At 40.0% G+C, this 23,886-nt stretch overlaps 1 protein-coding gene across 2 annotated transcripts in view; it reads left to right on the top strand.

Annotated features, from left to right (window-relative positions):
* Nucleotides 1-23,886, top strand: part of HACD2 (3-hydroxyacyl-CoA dehydratase 2) — a 93,460-nt gene that overhangs the window by 5,739 nt on the left and 63,835 nt on the right. For both annotated transcript variants that reach the window (XR_011249556.1, XM_069555877.1), the window contains exon 3: nt 9,170-9,188. Coding sequence is in view for 1 of the 2 variants with exons in the window: in XM_069555877.1 (XP_069411978.1) it covers nt 9,170-9,188 (19 nt within the window). In the remaining variant the exon portion in view is untranslated. The remainder of the gene's footprint in view (nt 1-9,169; nt 9,189-23,886) is intronic.

The following is a 23,886-nucleotide window of genomic DNA, read 5'->3' as shown; positions in this document are numbered from 1 at the left end:
ACAAGAATATCTTGAGTAATTTTTATAGATAGTTTTCCAAAATATTCCACAGGTGATAGTTAAATAAGTATGTGCTTGAGTCACTGTAATGGGTACCATGGAGACTGAACCCTTACTGATAAAGATATTAAAATTTTATTGAGTAGATGCTTATGTTAGGACCATTGGCTAGAGATTATAGAAACCTCCTTGACTGACTTCATCTGTAAGGGGACTTTGTTATAAATGTATAGTGTGTCCCATGGAACCCAATGGTGGGGCTGCACCTGGGACCTAGGAATGGCCTGGAATCAGGGACTGGAGCACCATTGGGAACCCAGGAGTTCTTGCAGTGTCTCATTACCGTGCTCTCTCTCTTCCTCTGATTCTTCTCTTCCTGCAGACTGGTTTGTTTGCTTCTTTGTTTGTTTGTTTGGTTTCTTAGTCTACGTGGCAGACCATGGTAATAGAAAACTCCTGAGATTGTAGTTTCTGCAATCAAGAGAGCAGCTAATTAAAAGCAATCTTATTTCCATTTCCATAGTCCTAGTGAAGAGCCTAATTGTCCAGCTTAAATTAGGTACTTATTTCTGGTCCAGTCACCTATAGACAAGAGCAGGGTCACATTAACCGTATAGAAGTTGGAGGGAAGGGACAATCTCTAGAAAAGTGGTTTTAGGCAGCAAGCCCAAGAAAGTATGCACCAAAGTCATGAGACACAGTACAGTGAAGATACTAAGATATGAGATGATTTATAAATCGATAGAAAGTAAAATGCTGGTAACTTTGTGGGCCAAGAGGTCAGTGTGTAAATAAATACATTGTGTCTTGAGTTAAATGTGGAGTAATCCTGGGAGTTAATTAACATAGGTAACAAAAGTATATTTTTTAAATGCCATTCATAGATAAATAAAAAATGGTTTCTCCATACCATAAATGAATGAATTACTGGTACTTGTTACAACATAGATGAATCTTGAAAACATGCTTTGTGAAAGAAGCTAGAAACAAAAAGCTGTGTGTTTGGTTCCATTTATATGAAAGATCCAGAATAAGCAAATTCAGAGAGACAGAAAGTGGATTAATGGTTGCCAAGGGCTGTGACTGCTTATGGGTACAGGATTTCTTTTTAAGGTGATGAAATTGTTCTTGAATTAAATGGTGGTATGGTTGTACAACCTTAGAAACATAACTGAAAATCACTGAATAGTATACTTTAAGTGAATTTTGTGATATGTGAATTATATCTCAGTTTTTTAAAATACCATTCATCTATAATGACCTATGGATAAGTTTTCTTTTTACTTTATTCTTTTCTGAGTTGTCCATGATAGTCCTGGATAAGGAAGGATTCTATCTTTCCTGTTGAGAATTCGGTTAAAGATTAGAAATTGGTAGATTGATCCTACATTATGGCACTTTAAACTTATTTCTAACAGAATTTGGATTTCTAAATATATTTAGTTAATGTAAGACTGTAATTACCACAAAGACACTTTCAGGTACTTGTAATTGGATGTGCCTCTGTGATTAACAGTGAGGATTTCAATAAGTTAAGGACTGCTCTACAGAGACATTTATTGTTTTTGCTAAATAGACCATCTTCAGCACATGTCCTTCACTACATACATCATTTACCAGCCACTGTCCATCTTGGACTGTCTAGTGGACCACAGGCACCCCTTTTCCTTCTTATTGTCTTCCAGATCCCTCTAATGCTTGGAACCCTCTTATCTACCAAAAAAAAAGGAAGAAAGAAAGAAAAAAGTTTCATTTGTTATCTTTTCTCTTGAGTTGATTTAGGGTTGGATCTGAAATGGCCAAACTGGTTGGTTCTGGGGAAGGAAAGAAGACAGGTCTTGTTATTTCTAAGTCCCATGTCTGTATTCTGCTCTGCCTCTTATACCTCGCCTCACGACTCTTCCTCAGACCCTTTGATGCAACAGGAAACTGATTTGGATATTTTTCTAAAATGCAGAAAATTTTTAAGAACTTGTAGTATCCTTAGGAAGAGGGCTCCGATCTTGTCTCCCTGCTGCATTTTTGTCTTTTTACCTCAACTACTGAGTGATTTTTTTTCCCTGCAGAAATATTAGGTGATTGGGTTCTGTGATGTTACTAATACAGTCATACATTTTAGGCACACTGTCTGTTAAGTTTGCTTTTCTGAACTGATCTGGGGACATAACTATCACCTGTAGTGTTTTTCTTCTTTGTGGAAACATGCTGATTTCTCAATAATGATTTTTAAAAGGAACTTCTGGAACACAAGCTATTTGCACATTTTAGACTGCTTTTTTTCTGAGCCCTTGTTTTGGGAAACCAGGCCTCTGAGTCTTGTGAAGAGCAAGCAGAGCAAGTCATAGTGGAGCTACCTGACACAAACAGGAATGACGAGAAGCCAGACAAACCAGCTTCAGAAACTGAAAACCAGAGGGGAGCAGAACTTGGGTATAGTTAGTAAGTGTCACAACATCCGAAGGGAAGAGGGAGACTGTGGGAAACAGGAGTCCACCCACACAGGCCTCACTGCTTAACAACTCAAGCAAATAGAAGCAAATTGATATGGTATTCAGAGAAGACAGGTAATGGCTGTGAAAAAGAGCATGCTGATTTTTTTTTTTTTTTTAAATAAAGGGAACTGAAAATATCAATGGTTGCAGTTCAGGACAGGAAGGAGGGTGCAGTGCAGAAAAGTATGTAATATGTACTAAAGATTCAAGAAAGGCAGGAGTTCCTGGTTATGGTCTCAGATAAAATAGATTACAGAGCAGAGACCTCTGGTGGACTAGCTAATGTGTGAGTGATTATCAGTACCACAGAAAAAGCATACAGGAAAGTAGTGGAATTTAACAGACTAATAGTGTAGTAGAACCAAGATATCTAGAAAAGAGATTGAGAGTATCAAACCTGTCAAGATATGTGGCTACCAGAAGTAGAAAAGGTTGGAAAGTATAATTCAAAAATAATCAGGAAAAATTCTAGAAAATTATTTGGAAGTGAAAGCTCCTCTCAATGTGGTTATTGAGAGTGTATGGAGTTACACATAGGAGCTGTTTTTCAAGAAAAAAAACTGTTCCCTTCCTGAGTACCTGCTTGTTAAATTTTTAAACTTAAAATGAATATAAGTGATAGCTAACAGAAAAGAGAAAATCTTCTGATGTAATAGTAAAACAACTTGGAACCTTAGACTTTGAAAAACAAAAAGATTCGTATGAAGTCAGGAGAATGCATTAGGTCTCTGAATAAGAGACCATGCAGTTTCCTACAGATGGAGACATTTTGAACACACTTATAATATAACTTTGAAAGAATCCTGTCAAAGGGTTTCTAACTGATGTATAAATAAATAAAATTAATTCTTTAGACTGGCATTGTCCAGAAGAACTTTTGCAATGATAATACTTCAAATCTGTGCTATCTGTCTGATACACTAGCCACTGTTGAGTCCATGGGGTAGGTGAGACTGAGAAAATGACTTTCTAGTTTTATTTCCTTTTAATTTAAACTGAAATAAGCTCTAGTAACTACTGCATTGGCAGCATAGCTTTAGACTGTGGTACAGATTGCAAGTCTTCCCTGTAGCTCAAATGGTAAAGAATCTGCCTGCAACTCAGGAGACCTGAGTTCAGCCCCAGGGTCGGGAAGATTCTCTGGAGAAGGGAATGGCAGTCCACTCCAGTATTCTTGCCTGGAGAATCCCATGGACAGAGGAGCCTGGTGGCTACAGTCCGTGGGATCGCAAAGAGTCGGACACAATTGAGCAACTAACAGTGCTACTACAGCAATAAGGGTGGAATGACCCAAACCTTCATTCCCAAGGAGTCCGAGTCCTTAGTCATTCTACCTCTTTTGGTTTCTGTAAGTTTTTCATTAACCTTTCCTATTGGAAATGCTAACAGGTGCCTCATATCTGGCTTCTGTACATAGTCCACTTTGCCTCCATTCCCTATGGCAACGTGATCTCAATCAGGATCAACCATTCCATCCGTCAGTAAACCCTGTTTTTTGCCTGTTGGTTCAGTAGCATAAAGAAGGAGCCCAAAATGGCCAGGGGGCAGTCTAATCTTCCAGTTCAGTAGAACCATTGTTGTGTCACCTGGTGCAGCCAGTAACCTTGTGGAGACTAAGATCTCTTAAACCAGTAGAGCTCAGCATTGCCGGCATGGGAAGCAAAAATTCTTCAGGTGAGTGAGCAGGTGTAATAGTGAGAGTAGCCACTCCTGCTTCCTCCTCTCGATTCTTGGAACTTTGTAATCTGCTTGTGAGGAATGCAGCACCTGTGATTCAAAGTGTAGGCAGCATCCTGTGAGGCAGAACTCCGTTCTTTGAAGGTAAGGCCCCCCAGTTGGCATTATAACTTAGTCTTCAGTAAACCATTCTTCCTTTCAGCTAAGCCAGGCATTTCTGGGTGATGAGGTGTGTGGTAAGATCAGATGATTCAGTGGGCCTGAGCCCAGTGATGTATGGATTTCTTTTGCTGTGGAGTGTGTTCTTTGACGAGGCACAATACTGTTAGAACGCCGTGATGGTGGATAAGGCACTCTGAATTTATAGATGGTAAGGCTGGCAGAGCCACTGTGGTCAAAGAAGGTGAACCATACCTAGAATATGTGTTTGTTCCAATAAGTACAGATATCTGCTCCCTCCTTGATGGACAAAGTCCAGTGTAATCAGCCTACCATCAGGGTGTATGCTATCCCCCTGGGAAGTGGTATTTTATGGGGCATTTAATGTTGATCTCTGCTGTTAGCAGATTAGGCAGCCAGCAGTAGGGTTAGCCAGGTCTGCCTTGCTAAGAGGAAGTACATGTTGCTGAGCCCGGGCATAGCCTCCCTTCTTGCTGCCATGGCCAATTTGTTCATGAGCCTATTGAGGAAACACTAGGGTGGCTGGGAAAAGAGGCTAATTGGTATTAATAGTGCATATCATTTTTTTCACTCTTATTAAGAGCCTCCTTTACAGTGGATGCAGTTTGGTGAGCATTCATGTGAGATGGGCTTCCCTAATAGCTCAGTTGGTAAAGAATCCACCTGCAGTGTAGGAGACCCCAGTTCGATTCCTGGGACAGGAAGATCCACTGGAGAAGGGATAGGCTACCCACTCCAGTATTCTTGGGCTTCCCTTGTGGCTCAGCTGGTGAAGAATCCACCTGTAATGCAGGAAACCTGGGTTCTATCCCTGGGTTGGAAAGATTCCCTGGAGAAGGTAAAGGCTACCCACTCCAGTGTTCTGGCCTAGAGAATTCCATGGACTATACAGGAATATATTGACTATCTTGTTCCTTGAATATTTTTGACTTCCTCTTCTACCACCAGCCGGAGAAAACTGCTTTTAAAAGACTGCCCTAGTTGGATCAGGCCTATCCATATAATCTCTATACCGTAAAGTCCATTGACTTCAGACTTTTAACTACATTTGCAAAATTCCTACCCTGTGGTACCTTGTTTAGTGTTTGATTGGATAACTTAGGAACAAGAATCTTAAGGGATTCATCTTTATTATTCTGCCTACGACAGTTGGAATGAAGAGGGAACTTAAATGAAATAAAGATATCTTAAAATTGAGTAATTTGTTCATTCTGCACATTCTGTTCGGTAAGCATTATAGCATTTTCAGCTGGCATAGTTAGTTGAAAAGGATTTCAGTGCCATAGTGTTAAAACTGCAAAAGCAATGAAACTGATTGAAAATATGAAACAGACTTGAGATTCCTGTTCAGACTTTAGGTTAATGGCAACACATGTGATGTAGGAATCTCATTCAATTTCTTTAATATAACTACTTTGATAGTATTTTATATTGCCTTTGTTTGAATTACTTTCATCCTAAAAGTATTCCCAGTCTATTATACAACCACATTATCACATCAGCTCAGTATTTTTATTAGTGTTTTTTTTTTTGTCTAATCCATATTCTTTTCCTTGTCTTACCATTCAAAGTATATCGTCTCCAAGTTCTTTTTACATACTAGGCATGGGTTGTATGTCTCAATGGGATTTCAAGTGAGAAGGATAAATTTTTGATGATACTTTCTTACTGCCCTATCTTGGGACATTATCTAGGGGATTATTTTGACATCACACAAATAAAGAAGACCTAGCTTGATTTGTGATAATGTTTATACTTCCTCATTTCCTCTTCTTTGTTATTTATTTGCTGTCCTTATTCTAACTTCAGTTAAGATTCTTTCCCTATGTTCATAATTGTTTTAATACTGTGTCTATTCTAGTGCTGGCCTGTGCCTCTGCTCTGTTATTTTCCTATTCTTGCCCAAAGTGCTTTCTGATACTCTTTTTTTTTTTTTAATTTTTATTTTTACTTTATTTTACTTTACAATACTGTATTGGTTTTGCCATACATTGACATGAATCCACCACGGGTGTACATGCGTTCCCAAACATGAACCCCCCTCCCACCTCCCTCCCCATAACATCTCTCTGGGTCATCACCGTGTACCAGCCCCAAGCATGCTGTACCCTGCGTCAGACATAGACTGGCGATTCGATTCTTACATGATAGTATACATGTTACAATGCCATTCTCCCAAATCATCCCACCCTCTCCCTCTCCCTCTGAGTCCAAAAGTCCGTTATACACATCTGTGTCTTTTTTGCTGTCTTGCATACAGGGTCGTCATTGCCATCTTTCTAAATTCCATATATATGTGTTAGTATACTGTATTGGTGTTTTTCTTTCTGGCTTACTTCACTCTGTATAATCGGCTCCAGTTTCATCCATCTCATCAGAACTGATTCAAATGTATTCTTTTTAATGGCTGAGTAATACTCCATTGTGTATATGTACCACAGCTTTCTTATCCATTCATCTGCTGATGGACATCTAGGTTGTTTCCATGTCCTGGCTATTATAAACAGTGCTGCGATGAACATTGGGGTACATGTGTCTCTTTCCATTCTGGTTTCCTCGGTGTGTATGCCCAGCAGTGGGATTGCTGGGTCATAAGGTAGTTCTATTTGCAATTTTTTTAAGGAATCTCCACACTGTTCTCCAAAGTGGCTGTACTAGTTTGCATTCCCACCAACAGTGTAGGAGGGTTCCCTTTTCTCCACACCCTCTCCAGCATTTATTGCTTGCAGATTTTTGGATCGCAGATATTCTGACTGGTGTGAAGTGGTACCTCATTGTGGTTTTGATCTGCATTTCTCTAATAATGAGTGATGTTGAGCATCTTTTCGTGTGTTTGTTAGCCATCCGTATGTCTTCTTTGGAGAAATGTCTGTTTAGTTCTTTGGCCCATTTTTTGATTGGGTCGTTTATTTTTCTGGAATTGAGCTGCATAAGTTGCTTGTACTGATGCTCTTATTTTTAAATCCAAATGTATTCATCATAAGTTGATACCTGTATCTTGAGTGCTTCATTATGTCATTGTGTCCCCAAGCATTTATATGTGGAAATACATGTTTTTTTAAATAAACAACTTTCTTCTTATTCCTAATTTACATCTCAGTTAGGATGTTGTTAATTTTCATTTTTTATAGGTAAGTTATACCATCTCTGAATTATATAGTAAAGAAGGCAGTATAAAATACGTGATTAAAAGGGAGAGGTTGGGTCTCATATGACTAAGAGCTGTTCTGTCACACAAAGAAGATATGATTGGCCTTAAGTGTTATATGTCCTTTTCTGCAGTGTCCCTGTTGTGAATCAGCAGCCTGGATGTCTTGCCACATACATGAAAAGAGTAGGTTTTCTGTCTAGTCACTATCACCTGTCTTGTCTCAAAGGATGCTCGTTGGTCATCTTTGATTCATTTTAATCAGCACGTAGCTTAGTTTTCCTTGATCTTGCAATAGGTTGTTCAGCCTATCTTGTGATATTCACACTTTCGAGATTCTTTAGTAGTGTTTTCTTTTGAAAAATGTAAGATTTGAAGTCTAGTAATTCTTTTGTTCTCTTATCAATTATCAACAAATTTGTGCAGCTTGATTTTTTTTTTTTTAATCCAAGCCACCCTCTGCCCCACTCTCTTCAAAAAAGACTTAGCAGAATAGTAGACTTAAATACCAAGTCTTACTAGGCATGTTGTAGATGAAGCTAAGTCTTGTCAAGTTATAGTCTTTTCAGATATAACTAATGTACAGTGAAATGATAGAAAATGCAGTACACTAGAAATAAAATCTAGGTTCTTGATCCTGAATATCACTTACTACCTTGTTTAAGTTGGACAACTTTTCTAAGTTTTTGTTTTTTCATCTGGACATAGAGGTATGTGTCCTGCCCATCTGCCAGGGTGATTATAGTTCCAGACAACACAATGACAGCTACAGCAGTGTAAATTCTAAAATGCACTGCAATAGTTGTTAGTCTCATCGCCCAGAAAAACTTTGGTCGTTAACTCAATCTTGTAGATGGCTTCAAATTACTTTAGTACTATCACCCAGGTTAAGGTGCTAGATATAGGATGAATTAGAAGGGGATTTGGAAAAACCTAATTGGCTGGTTAGATGGCCATTGAGGTAGAGAGGAGATAGCAGTCTTGTCTATGCACTGGAAATAAAAAACTGGGGAAGATGTGCCAGAAGCATTAGCAGGACTCGGAAACTTGCTTGATTTGAGGGTGAGGGAAAGGAAAGAGCAGTTGAATTGAGAGTGGGAGGTTGGTGGTCAAGAGGCAGGTAGGTGTGAAAGAAAGAGAGGGTGAGCTACCTGTTGAAGCGTGCCAGTCTAGCTTTAGATGTCCAAAGGAATGTGGGGCTGGAGTTCGAAGAAATCTGGGATTAGAGATTAGATGGGGCCCAAGGGTGGAGCTTTGTAGAATGAATGTCTGCGCTGAAGGGCCTGCCAGGCAAGGACGGTGTCTTCTGATCCTGTGTTCCACAGTCTGTGACAGTTCTGTACAGTGTGGCTCAGGGGACTTGCAACCTCTGCTCTTACTAGTATATGTCTTACAGAAGAAGTCATTGACATCTGCTAAGCTATAGGGTGAGATGTACTCCCTAGCAAATCCTCCACAGATAAAGTAAAAATGAACAAAAAACTGAATAAGAATTCGCATTTTGTTAAATACCCTGTAGTGAAGATTAAAAATGGAATGTTCATTTTTAAAATTCAGTACTGCTGGCAGACACTGCTCTATTCTGAGTGAAGGCTAATTTGTATGAAATAAAGCTATTAATGTAATAATATTGATCTTTACTAATTCTCTTTCCCCCCTTTTTTCTCTCTAGATTTTACATTGTGCAATAGGTAAGTATAGAATCCCCCCACCTGCTACTCACATACTGTGAATTCTTTTTTTTTAAGTCATAAATGATAGGTTGATTAGATTCTTACTGAACATTAAAAAAACTAAACTTGAATCATTATTCATAGAATTGCTTAGGTTCTTGGCTTCTAAAATCATAGGTACTATTTAGATGTTCATTGGACACTTTATTAAATACCATGCCTATTTTTCTGTGTCATTTTAAAAAGGTTTCTCCTACCTTCTGAATAAAGGATAAATAGGGAAACACTAACATATTTATAACCATGTGACTTGGAGTGCTAGATTTTGTTGAAAGCCTTCTCTGATTACTTAAATGTTATATTCTCTTCCTTATCTTTTAAAATGGAGTACTGTGTATATTGCTTGCCTCATAGATGAATATTTAATGTATGTGAGAGGGACTGGAAAGTACAAAGGGTTATACAAATGTGAAGGATTTTTTACTAAAAGCAGATGCAGTGTGTTTCCTTTTGGGAGAATGGGGAGGGTTATCAAATTCTGCTGTAGAACTGAGGCAAAGCTTCTAGTCTTGGGTGGCTAGACTCCTCTCAGCAGAAATCAATTTTGGAAAGTTGATAGACCCTGCGGAGTAAGCCCATGGTGGTTGCTGTCTGTATATTTGGATTTCTTACTCCAAGGGAGGATTTGAAGTTGATAACTCATTGAGAAGCAGCAAAGGTCTGAAAACTCCAAAACTGTGCACTCAAACCATATGTTGGCCCTGATCAACATAATTGATAAATGAAATGGGTGCTTATTATTTTTGGGGCTCTGGGGAATTCAGAAATGAGGAGACCTACAGCTCAGGTGGAGACTGAGCAAGCTCTCCACCATGGGCTATAAAGGGATCACTGATACCTGGAATCCATTACTTTTAAAGAAGACAAATATCTTCTTTATAAAGAATTGCACCTCAGTTATTTTCTCACTAGAAGGAGGTCTGCAATCAGGAATTTCTGAAATGATTTGCAGAATTTTGTATGAATGTATCTATGTTTATTTGGGAAGGTAGGTAGCATTCATAGCTTTCATAGATTCTCAGAGTGAGTATGTGATTCAGAAGTTAAGAAAGGCTGCTTTAGCACCTTTAAGCAAGAGATTTGAAAGGAGCTTGGAGACTCATTTATTTTCAGATGGTCTGAGCTTTACCAGAGAGGTTAAGGGACCTGGACCAGGTCACATGGTCCCTAAATGGTACAGCCTCACTTGGGACCTGGCCAGTCTGAGCCAGAGCCCACTTGCCTGAATTTATTTTATGGTGATTGGGTTTCAGCTAGTGTATAGTCTTTGGTACGTTCCCTTTTTAGTCCTTTATCTATAGTTTTGAGATGAAAAATGTGTCCCTTCTTAAATGCTTAAATTTGCAGATTGGGGAATATATTCAGCCAGACAGAGTTCTGAAACCACTTCAGGCCTCTCCACATGACTCAGCCCCGTGCCCCCTGGTTCCTCCACTCTCTTAACCTTCAGCTGCCTCTGTGTAAAGCTCTTAGATGTGTATTTTTCATGTTTTAGTATTTTAATTATTATTTAACTGTATTTTAATACCCAAATCTCTTGCATCTCTCTTATAATATATTCTCAGGCCTCTTTATAAAATTTCTACTCCTAGAAATAAGATTTTGGGCAAGTATATTTATTCATTCTCACCAGGAACTTGACTGAGTGCCTCCCAGATGGGGCAAGACACTGATGGGCAGTGGGAGCAGAGAGGTAAATAGGCAGAGACTTAGGCTCAGGAGGCCCACAGTCAGATGGCCACCCCTCGGAGCTTCTCTAATGGGATGCGCTCCGAGGACTAGCATCTATGTCCCACTCTGCTCTGATGGTTTACTGACCAGTGTCCCTAGGTCTTCGTGTGGTGCCCGACACACAGGAGATACTTTAAAATTCCTTTTATTCTCTCAACAACCTTGTTCTCAGTGAGTCTGTCTCTTGCATCATCACCCTTTGTCATCTGCCTTTTCCATCTCAGCTCACAAGAACGCTCCATCCTGAAAATGACTGTGAACCTAACCTTTGACCCTTCCTTCCCCGCTTGTTGCTGTGTAATTCCTCTGCATCCCTTTGACCAGGCTCATCAATGCCGCAGCCTCTCCCTTACCCACACTCCCGTAGCCAGGTGGTCATCAGGTTTGCTCAGTTCTGTTTCCTAGATAGTTCTCAGAGTCTCCTGATTTTTGCAGTCCTATTCAGGATCTGAGTATGTCTTATCTGGACTCCGATATGGATTTCCCTGAACTCATAGGCTTACGATATTAATGTTAGTAATAATAACAGTGAGCATATAATCAGAGTGCTTACTATGTCCCAGTACTTTATTATTTGTTTACTTCCCAATTTACAGTTGACAAGACTGAGGCGTGCAAGGTTTTATATCTCTCCAGGTTCCGTGTAGCTAATAAGCCTAAGAGCTAGAAGTTGAACCTATGGCTGTGTGGCTTCAAGTCTGCTTCCATCTCTCAAGGGATTTAGTTAAAAGATAATTCTGAGCATGTTGCTTGTGTGCCTAAAACTCTTCACAGGTTTAAACTTCTTCATGATTTGGACCCTACTGTCCTCCCTAACCTTACCTGTGTCCCTGCCTCCCACCCCATGCTTTAGCAAGCCTGACCACATGGTACCCCGCCCATCCATCCCGCCCATAAGCCATGTTACTGTGCTATTTCTCACCTCTGGTCTGTGCCCAGGCTTTGTGCTCTGCCTGGAGTGGTAGCCCACCCTCTGCGGCAGGCAACTTCTCCTAGTAAACTCTCCTGCCGCCCACTGGCTAGATTGTATACCATTCCTCACTTTCCTCTAATACCCTGCAACTCTTTTATTGCACTTTCCACAATGTGTTATGGTCTGTCACTGTACCTGTATCTCTGCCCAGCATCACTGAATGTTTCTGAGAATGAGAACTGTTTCCTGTTTTCTGTATCTTAGCACATAACAGTTTATGGCTCCTAATGGGAGCTCGGTGAACTTAAGACTACTCAGTGATCATAATCCTACTAAATTCTGGTGACATTTTCCAAAACTTGTTTCAAAATGCTTTCAGTTCCTTAAAATTCAATAAGAATAATCATAAATAGGCTGTTTTTAGCATTGGCCTAAAGGCAATCCTTTTTTTTTTTTTTTAAACTCATGATTTGAGTTTACTTTTGGAATGATGGTTTATTTTCCTGTGTCTTTCTGCAACTTCACTGTACCAGCTTGGTCTTTTAGAAACTTGTTTTAGAGCCTTGAGATGTCTTGAGTTTGCATATTGTTGATAAGAAATCTAGACCTTAGTCAGACCTGGGTTAGTTACTAGCTGTGACTTTCAAGATGTCACAACTTCTGTGTGTCTTCGTTTCTTCATCAATAAAAGGAGGATAATAATACCTACCTCTGAGGTTATTGTGAAAATGAAATAGGACATGCATGTAAGACATGCATGAGAAAATGGTAGCTATTACCAATGCTAATGTCATAGAATATTAAAAGTTTTATTCTGTCCCTAATGTAATTTTCCATACTTAGATTAATATAACTTTTCCATATTCTGACTTCCTCAATTGCAGTTTCTGTGTAAGTGAGGACTTCAGGGCCTCCTATTCTTAGTATGGATTGGAGTTGCTTGTTCATAGTTTTGACATTGAAACATAAACTGAAATTCCACATGGGGGATTCATTTCTGTGAGAAAGTCAAGCCTCTGTCTTTCCAAATGGGTTTCTATGTCCCAGCTTCTGATAGTGCAGGAACAAGACTTCTTTTGGTGAGGAGCAAATGATAGCCCATTTGAACACATGTTGAGGACATATTTTTTTAAATTAAGGTATAATTGACATATAACATTGTACTGGTTGCAGGTATATAACATAATGATTTTATATATGTATATATTGTGGAATGATCACCACAGTAAGTTTAGTTAACGTCCATCACCTCGTATATCTACAGTATTTTTCTTGTAATAAAGACTTTTAAGGTCTGCTCTCTTCGCAACTTTCAGGTATGTGATAGAGTGTTATTGACTGTAGTGGCCATGCTACGTGTCACGCCCCCAGGACTTACTTATGTTATAACTCGAAGTGTGTGCCTTTTGCCCAGCTCCATTCATTCCCCGTCCCAGGCCCTGCCTTTGGCAACTGCCAGTCTGTTCTCTGCATCTCCGAGTTTGGGTACAAGTGAGATCATCCAGTGTCTTTTTCTGGGATAGTATTTCTTAAATGCTGTGGTTGCAGCCCGCAGCCCAAGATTTGTAGTGCTTTTATTTGTGCAGTGTTTTCTTTCTGGAAATGAGGATTTTCAACCCAGTTGGCACACATCTTTTACAAGGCTGCAAAGAAGAGTTGTGGTTTTCTTAATCATGTGGTACAGTTTGTATTGAAAGAAGTTATCTGCTTTTCTGTGCTTTGCTCTGAATAGATTGTGGAAGAGGCATGTTGGGTATGAGTGGTTCTCAGCTGACTCCAGAGTATGGTTACCTTACTTTGTGGGGATAGAAATTAGAGGTAGAGGGATAGGATCTGGTGACACTGGTAAGATGTGACATTGTGCGTTTGGTGAATCTTTGTGTTGAAACTTGTTGTTGTTCAGTCGCTCAGTCATGTCTGACTCTTTGCAACCCCATGGACTGTAGCACACGAGGCTTCCCTGTCCTTCACCATCTACCAGAGTTTGTTCAAACTCATGTCCATTGAGTCAGTGATGCATCCAACCATCTCATCCTCTTTTGTCCCCTTCTCCTTTTGCCTTCAATCTTCCCCAGTATCAGAGTCTTTTCTGATAAGTGTTGAAACTTATACTGTCAGGATAAATAAATTTAGAAGTTCTTGATTGAAAACTGTAGAACAGGAGCTCAGTCATAGCCCAGAGGGTATTGTGTCTGAAGTTGAGTATTAGTACTCTCATATCATCAACAGACAAGGACAGAAGCCCTTACTTAGATAGGGCAGATTTGTGGTTTCAAATATTTGCTTTATGTTCCAGCTTGCACCCTTCTCTCAAACTGATGACATTCTGTTTATTTTTAAAAAGTGAATTTTAAGGAATTTGTAATTACGTTACAAAGGTAGCATATGGCTTCAGATTGAGTTTATTAAGTAACAAATGATGCCAAGGAGGAAAGGGGCAGCTGCTGAAGAGACAAGCACCAGAAGACCCAGTCTCCTCCCACCAGAAATCTCTTCCTTCCCACCAGTGACAGAGAACTAAATCCTTTCCAAATTGCACACCTCCCATCTCCCCCTGCCCCACCCCCCAGAGGGTCAAGCATTCATCAGTCATTTCCAATGCAGTATTGTGAAGGAACAACCCTCACATATCACAGAAGCCAGACCCGGAACCCTCCATGGTGCAGCAAAAGAGAACTCTGAAAGGAAAGCATTGTGGAGGGAAGGGGTGATCCCCCCGGGTCTGCTCACCTGGAATTCTGCTTTCACCCCGCGTCCAGCCCTCATAGGTATGGCTGGGCACAGAAACAAAATGGCTTTCCTTGGTTCCTGTTAGCTTAGTTGACATTTTTTAAAATGTACTTTACCAAAAGTGAGAAAGAACAGAAAGGGAATGAGTATGAAATACAAACTTTAAAAATAGTCATATTCCCAAAATACAAATGTCTGATCCTGAGATCTGTCTCCCATTTTGTTATTGGGAGCTGACATGGGGTCATACGGACTTTGCTGGCTCTCTTCCACCCTGTTCTTAACTGTGTTCAACCCTGGGACCCGTTTTCCCAAGCCCTCTTTCCTGGCTGGGGGAATAAAAGATGGTTTAGGTTTCCATTCAGAAGCTGCTTTCTGCCTGGGGGCATGCTTAGTAGTGGTACTGGCAGGGGAAGGAGAAGCCCTTTGAGCTGGGGAAATGGACTTGACCTTTCCCAGCAGACCAGCCTGAGTCCATTGCCTGGAGGGCTGTCTGGGTGCAGTGGGGAGGTTAGAGGCCTGGTCAGCTCCTTGCAATTCTTCCTTTGTCATTTGTTAATGAGTATAGTCTTTTCCCAGCATCCTGACCCCAGAACTCCACCACGGCCATGTTCAAACCATAATCTTTCCCAGATGAATCAAGCCCTTCAGTCCAGCCTAGCTCAGTCTCCCTCTGCTTTAGTCCTTTGATTATTCTGTTGCCTCCCGATCACATTCTGCCTCCTCCTCTCTAGACAGAGAGAGAAGAGGAAAGAAGGATAGTTCTAGCACCTGCATCTTCTGCTCCTGATACCCAGAGTTTCACTGTTCTCTGAATAAACTTTGCATTTTCACACTCCATAATTTTGTACATAAAATGTCCTTTCCCTGGAACACACAGCTCCCTAAGTTGTTCCCAGCTCTGTGTGAATGTACTGAGATGAAAGGAAGGTAGAAATAGGGCATGCTCATCAGGAGCCCAGGGTGCCTGAGCAGGGAAGGTGGGGGACTTACCCAGAGCTCATGCACACTGGGCTTAGCCAGAACTCAGCGGGTCCCAGGGTTGAGCCAGTGAGAACAGGATGGAAGAGAGCCAACAAGGTCCATGTGACCCCATGTCGGCTCCTGGTAACAAAAGGAGAGCTAGATCTCAGGATCAGAGAGCCTCCTGGCACCTAGCAAGCACTCAGTAAGCAGTCGTGGCTTCTCCATTGATTATTAGTGGGCAAAATGTAATCCCCGAGGGTTTCTGTGCTCACTTGGAGTTCAGAAGGGAAGACCATGAAGAGAGCCTAGACCAAGGAGTTTTACCCTTAGCCATCTTTATAGGAACAGCTTGGGGTTTGGTTTGAATTGAAAGCTGTTATTGAGATATTTAAAATCTCTTCTCTGTGAGGTAATATTATCTTGTTTTCCAGGCTATCAGGAATCAAGCTAAGGCAAACCAACCCCACTGGAAATATCACTAGCTGTGTGATAAGTCAGCCATCCTCCCCCTGGGTGTTAGTTTTCACATCTGAAGAACTAGGAGTTGGACTAGATAATAAATAATCTCTTAACATTCCTTTCAGCTGGATGATCTGAAATGCCATGAAACTATGAAGTAGCTTTAGCGATGTAGGTCAGTTATCTGAGCGGGGATATAAAAGGAGGCTGTGTGTGTGCTTGGTCACCTCAGTGGTGTCTGACTCTCCGCGACCCTATGGACCATGGCCTGCCAGGCTCCTCTGTTCTTGGAATTTGCCAGGCAAGAATACTGGAGTGGGTTGCCATTTCCTTCTCCAAAGGGAGGCTGCACTAGATGACTAAATATTCCTGTGTGTGTGTGTGCTAAGTTGCTCCCGACTCTTTGTGACTGTAGTCCATCAGGCTCCTCTGTCCATGGGATTCTCCAGGCAAGAAAATTGGAGTGGGTTGCCATGCCCTCCTCCAGGGGATCTTCCCAACCCAGGGATTGAACCCACACCTCTTATGTCTCCTTCATCGGCAGGTGGGTTCTTTACCACTAGCGCCACCTGGAAAACCCCGTTTAAATATACCTATGATATGAATATTATGAAACTTGTTTAAGTATAGTAGTTTTAGTACATTTCCTTCTCAGTGCTTTTTTTTAATTGAAGTATAGTTGATTTAAAAGTTGCAGGTGTGCAATATAGTGAGTCACAGTTTTAAAGGTTATACTCCATTTATAGTTATTATAAAATATTGGCTGTATTCCCTATGCTAAACAATATATCCATATAGCTTATCACCCCTACCCCAATCTTAACCCCTACTCTTAACCCCCCTACCCCAGTCCTGCCCTTCCTCGTTTCTCTCTCCCCACTGGTAACCACTAGTTTGTTCTCTATATATATGGGTCTGTTTCTTCTTTGTTAAATTCACTTCGTTTCACTTTTGATTCTGCATGTAAGTGATTTCATACAGTATTTGGTTTTTTCTTTCTGACTTACTTTACTTAGCATAATGCCCTCCAAGACCAACCATGCTGCAGCAAATGGCAAATTTGATTCTTATTTATGGCCGAGTAGTATTCCATTGTATGTTTATAGCACATCTTTATTCATCTGCTGAAGGACATTTAGGTTGCTTCCAGATCATGGCAATTGTAAATAATGCTGCTGTGAACATTGGTGAGCATGTATCTTTTCAAATTAGTGTTTGGGTTTACACCCAGGAGTGGAATTGCTGAGTTAAATGGTAAGTCTATTTTTAGTATTAATGAGAAACCTCCATACTGTTTTCTACAGTGGCTGTACCAATTTACATTCCCACCAACAGTGTACAAAGGTTCCCTTTTCTCTACATCCTAACCAACATTTGTTGTATTCTTTTTGATCATAGCTATCTGACAAGTGATGTCTCATTGTGATTTTGATTTGCATTTTCCTGGTGATTAGCAATGTTGAACATCTTTCCATGTGTCTGTTGGCTATTTGCATGTCCTCTTTGAGAAACTGTCTGTTGAGTTCTGCTCACTTTTTAATCAAGTTGTTTAGGTTTTTTCTTTTGATGTTGAGTTATATGAGCTGTTTGTCTATTTTGGACATTAGCCCCTTATCAGTTATATCATTTGCAAATATTTTTTCCAATTCAGTAAAGTTCTGCTTTCTTTTTGTTAATGGTTTCCTTTGCTGTTCAAGAGGCTTTAAGTTTAATTAGGTCCTATTTGTTTATCTTGCTTTCTCAATGCATTTTGAAAGCCCCATCAGAAAGTGGATGTGAGTGGGAGAGGGACACTCACATTCTATGGTGTACATTTACCCATGATCATCACTAGATGGCACCGTTGTATTAGTAAGGAGATACACTGCCCTTAAGGACTCCTGGAGGACGTCTAATAAAAATAGACAGTAATGAATCAATCAATAGCTGAAACTGAGGAATGAGCGAATTAACAAGAAAAAAGAGAAGTGGATGTTTTTCTGTTACTGTTTCATGCTGCTGCTGCTGCTGCTAAGTCACTTCAGTCGTGTCTGACTCTGTGTGACCCCATAGACGGCAGCCCATCAGGCTCCCCCGTCCCTGGGATTCTCCAGGCAAGAACACTGGAGTGGGTTGCCATTTCCTTCTCCAGTGCATGAAAGTGAAAAGTGAAAGTGAAGTCACTCAGTCATGTCTGACTCTTCGCAACCCCATGGACTGCAGCCCATCAGGCTCCTCCGTCCGTGGGATTTTGCAGGCAAGAGTACTGGAGTAGGGTGCCATCGCCTTCTCCACACTGTCTCATGACTTGATCATTAATATTTTAGGTAATAAAAAGCTGAAACTTCCTGCATTGCCCTGGAAATCCTCTTATAAATATTTCTTAATTATAGGCACAAGGTACCTTTAAAATTAAAAATTAGCTTAATTTGCTTAATTAAAAAGCTAGAGGAAACAAAAGTATTTTAGAAGATCTCTGGTCAGATGGTGCCAGAGTCTGAAGTCAGTAAACCTTCCACTTATGTTCTTAGCTTCTAAAGCAAAGTTAGTCCAGCAAAGCTGGAAATACCATCTAGTAACCGAGTTAACTCCCTTGAAGCAAAAAGTGAAAGTTTAGCAAAAGAATTTCTTGGTTTGTGAGTCCATGTTAGGAGTTAAATGGTAAATAATGTGTTAATGAAGGAAGCAAGAACACTTTGGAATACCTGTATGCTGTAGTATGTCTGACTTTTATAGTCTACAGCTTTCCTGGGAAAGGAATTTTTTCCTCTTCGTAGTGAACACCTTTCCACTAGTATTTTTCTTTTAGTAACAGTTCCTACCCCACTACGTTCTTTCAGTTAGTAGTCTGCATTTGAGATTCACCCATTTCTTCACGTGGTTTGAAAGTTAATTCTTTGTTATTCCTGAATAGTATTCCACTGTATGAATGTACAGTTTGTTTATCTGTTTACCTATTGAAGGACTCTTGGTTGCTTCCAGTTTGGGATGGTTATGGATAAAAGTGCTGTGAATATTTGTATGCTGATTTTTGAAGGGATGCATACATCCTACTTCATATTTACTGTCAATGTATAAAAGTCAATATTTATCTATAAGCTTGGTCTAGATCTTTTTTAATCTTTTATATCCTTACTTATGTTTGTCTGAGTGGTCTTTCTTGCACTGAGTGGTAATGTTAAAGTCTCTACTTATGTGTTTCCAGTTTTCCTGCCTTCTATAGCTTCTACTTTAATAAACATAGTTGCTTTATTATTTGGTAATATATCTTTGTAACTGTTGTAACTTCATTGTGGGTTACAGCTTTTAGCACTTAAAAAAATGTTTTTTATGTGTGGCCTTTCTGAATCACTTTTGTGTTCGCATAGAGTTGGATCTTGTTTTGTGACCCAATTTGAAAATCTCTTTCCTTTAATAGGTGAGTAAGACACGCTCACAGTCATCGTTAGGACATGTTGCATTCTTGCTGCAGTTGCTACATATGCTATTATTATTACATTCATCTACATGATACGTTTTCTTTGCTTTTTAAAATATTTATTTTGGTATTTAGAAGGGTTTGCAGTTGTTCTAGTGGTTACCTTTGTAATTACACCTTTCTAAAGGCCCTTAGCTCTCTGTATTCTCATTTAACCTGTTCCTGTCTGGTTTGTCAGGTTTTAATGACTTGCTTTGACTCTCACCTATTGCCTGTGCAGTCAGGAAGCTTATCTACCTTCTCTTCCCCCACTCCCTTCCCCTCCCATTTTTTTACTTGCAAGTTTCTACTTTGTCAGAACCTGTAACATGAGGAGCCTTGTGGGCTGCAATCCATGGGGCCACAGAGAGTCAGACACGACTGAGCACCATGACGATACCATTTACGTAGTCTCTCCCCGCCGCCTGCCCCTGCCCCGCCGCCCATCCTGATCTTTGTTTTAGTTCACACTTTAAAATATCAAATGTTTGCTGTCAGTCTTTCTCCCAAAGTTTTCTGTTATCTTTTAAATAAAATTTAAAATGAAAATTTCAATTTTAAATGAAATTTACCCTGTTGTAGTGTCAGGAACCATGAAGGATCTGAGGTTTTGCCCTACTTAGGAGTTAGCTGGTTACTGTTTCATGGATGGTGGCAGCATGTAGTGGTCTGTGTTATAGGAGAGGACCATGGAACTTGGGGAACCTATTGCTTTTATGGTAAGTAGAAGCAGACTCGTTCTTTGTTTTAAGGGTAGACACGACCTTATCCCTTAGGGTTACTACGTGCAAACAAAAACCTAAGAAATGACCTGGGTAAAATGCAGTCATGCCTTGCCCTTGTGGCACGTATATTCAGGGATGCTCAGGGCTCATGGCAGATTGCCTTTCCCAAAATGTAGATTCTTAAGAAGAGCTTGTAGGCAGAGTGTTTCCCTAGTTCATACGTGTTTAAGACTTTTTATAACCTTGATATTTAAAGGTCTAATATGTTCGATATAAAATCCCTAGTTTATACTTTCTTCCCTTGAATTTCTTAAAAATGCTGCTCCATTATTGCCTTGCTTATATGTTTCTCCTGGGAAGTCTGATATCTTGCCCTTTAAGATATTTTGTCTTTTAATCTGAAAACCATAAGGCTTTTTTTTCCACCTTTATTGAGATATTAAAAAATATGTGTATTTATAGTACACAGTATGGTTTTAGTATGTATATACATTGTTAAATGATTGCCACACTCATGCTAATTAACGTACTGTTACCTCACAGTTATTCTTTTTTTTGGTAGTGAGAACATGTAAGATTATTCTCTTAGATTTCAGATACACAGTATACTGGTATTAACTAGTCGCCATACTATACATCAGTTCTCCAGAACTTATTCATCCTGCACAACTGAATCTTTGTATTCTTTGAACAGCACCTCCCCTTTTCTCCCATCCCACAGCTCTCAACAACCACCATTTTGTTCTTTGCTTCTATGAGTTTGACTTTTCTTAGATTCTACCTGTGAGTGAGATCATGGAGTATTTCTTTCTTGCCTGGCTTATTTCACTTAGCTTAGTATCTCTCAGGTTTACCTAGGTTGTCTAAATAGCGACTTCCTTTTTTAAGGCTGGATAATAAATGGGTGTGTATCACATTCTCTCTGTTCATTTATCCATCGATAAACACTTAGATTGATTAAATATCTTAGCTGTTGTGAATGTTTCTGCAACGGACAAGAAAGTGCAGACATCTCCTCAAGATACTGATTTCATATCCTTTGGATGCATACCCAGCAGTGCCTTCACGAGATCATATAGTTATTCTATTTAAAACTTTTCGAGGAACCTCCATACTATTTTCTCTAATGGCTGTACCAATTTATATTCCTATCAACAGTGTGTAAGAGTTCTTTTTTCTTCATATCCTTGCCAGCACTTGTTATATTTTGGCTTTTTTATAATAGCTGCTGCTGCTGCTAAGTTGCTTCAGTCATGTCCAACTCTGTGCACCCCAGAGACGGCAGCCCACCAGGCTCCCCCGTCCCTGGGATTCTCTAGGCAAGAACACTGGAGTGGGTTGCCATTTCCTTCTCCAGTGCATGAAAGTGAAAAGTGAAAGTGAAGTTGCTCAGTCGTGTCTGACTCTGCGACCCCGTGGACTGCAGCCTACCGGGCTCCTCTGTCCATGGGATTTTCCAGGCAAGAGCACTGGAGTGGGATGCCGTTGCCTTCTCCATTATAATAGCTATTTAATAGCTATTCTAATAGGTATGAGGTGGTGTCTCATTGTGGTTTTGATTTGCATTTCCCCAATGGTTAGTGGTAAGCTTTTTTCATATACCTATTGGCTATTGGTATGCCTTCTTTTGAGAAATACTTACCCAGGTCCTTTGTCCATTTTCTGTTTTGGTGTTTGTTTTCTTGCTGTTGAACTGACTTCTTTATATATTTTGGATATTAGCTCCTTATCAAATATATTTGCAGACATTTTCTTCTATTGGGCAGGTTGTCTTTTCATTCTGTTTATCATTTCTTTTGCTGTACAGAAACTTTTTAATTTGATACAGTCCCATTTGTCTTTTTTTATCTTGCTGCCTATGCTTTGGGGGTTATAGCCAAAAAACAATCCCCCAGACCAATGTCAAGAAGCTTTTCCCCTGTGTTTTCTTTTTTTGATGTTTATTGATTGATTGACTTTTCTATTTTTTAGTTGCAGTGGGTCTTTGTTGTTCCCATGGGCTTTCTCTAGCTGCAGCAGATGGGGACTGCCCTTGACGGTCGTGGCAGGCCTGTCATTGCGGTGGCTTTTCTTGTGGAGCTCAAGCTCCAGGTGCGTGGCTTCTGTGGTTGCAGTGCATGGGCTCTGTGGTTGTGGCACACAGACTCCATTGCTCCATCACATTCGGGATCTTCCCAGACCAGGGATCAAACTGATGTTCCTTGCATTGCAAGGCGGATTCTTGACCACTGAATCACCAGGAAAGCCCTCCCTGTGTTTTCTTACAGTGGCTTTACAGTTTCAGATCTTGTATTCTGTTGTCTTTGATCTGCCTTGAGTTGACGTTTTACACGGCCTGAGATAAGGGGCCAGTTTTACTCTCCTATACATGAACATACGGTTTTCTCAGCACTGTCACTGGCGAGACTGTCCTTTCCCCAGCATGTGTTGTTGGCAGCTTCTGTTGGCCATAAATGTGTGGATCTGTTTCTGGGCTCTCTCTGCTGCTCCATTGGTCTATATGTTTCTTCTAATGCCAGTATCATGTTGTTTTGGTTACCAGAGTTCTATGATATATTTTGAAATCCAGGTATGTGCTGCCTCCAACATTGTATTTTGTTTGTGTTTTTTGTTTGTTTTTTTAGAGTTGGGTGGTTGGCTCAAGATTGTGTCAGCTTTTTAGGGTCTTTTGTGGTTCCATATGAATTTTAAGGTTTTTGTTTTCAGTTTCTGTAAAAAATGCCATTAGAATACTGCAAGGAGTTGCCTTGAATCTATAGATCACTTTGGGTAGTATGGACATGTTAACAATGTTAATTATTCCAATCCATGAATGCAGGATATCTTTCCATTTATTTGTGTCTTCAGTTTCTTTTATCAGTGTTTCACAATTTTTAGTGTACAAATCTTGTACCCCTTTGGTTAAATTTATTTTGAAGTACTTATATATGTTTTGATGCTGCCATAAATGGGATGATTTTTTAATCCCTTTTTGGTATAGTTCATTATTAATTAATTAAGTATTAATTAATAGTAATCAGTTAATTATTATTAACTGAGTTTTCTATGTTGGTTTTGTGTCTTACAGCTTCACTAAGCAGTTTTGTTTTGGTGAAGTTTAGAGTTTTCTATATATAAGATCCAGAGAAGGCAATGGCACCCCACTCCAGTACTCTTGCCTGGAAAATCCCATGGACAGAGGAGCCTGGTGGGCTGCAGTCCATGGGGTTGCTAAGAGTCGGACACGACTGAGCGACTTCACTTTCACTTTTCACTTTCATGCATTGGAGAAGGGAATGGCGACCCACTCCAGTGTTCTTGCCTGGAGAATCCCAGGGACGGTGGAGCTTGGTGGGCCTCTGTCTGTCGGGTCGCAGAGTCGGACACGACTGAAGTGACTTAGCAGATATATAAGATCATGTGATTGCAAATAAAACCAGTTTTCCTTTTCCTTTCTGATTTAGATGCCATTTGTTTCTTTTTCTTAGATAATTGCTCTGGCTAGGACTTCCAGTACTATATGGAATAGAAATGGTGAATGCTGGCATCTTTGTTCCTTATCTTAGAGGAAAAACTTTCAACTTTTCACCATGGAATATGATGTTAGCTGTTGGTTTGTCATATATGAGCCTTATTATGTTGAGATACATTCCTTCTGTACCTAATATGTTGAGTTTTTGTCATGGAAAGGTTTTGAATTTTTTCAGATGCTTTTTT

This window comes from Ovis canadensis, chromosome 1 (assembly GCF_042477335.2).
Source record: "Ovis canadensis isolate MfBH-ARS-UI-01 breed Bighorn chromosome 1, ARS-UI_OviCan_v2, whole genome shotgun sequence".
NCBI classification, from domain to species: Eukaryota; Metazoa; Chordata; class Mammalia; order Artiodactyla; family Bovidae; genus Ovis; species Ovis canadensis.
The sequence above is the reverse complement of the archived record's forward strand: the minus strand, read 5'-3'. Positions and strand labels throughout refer to the sequence as shown.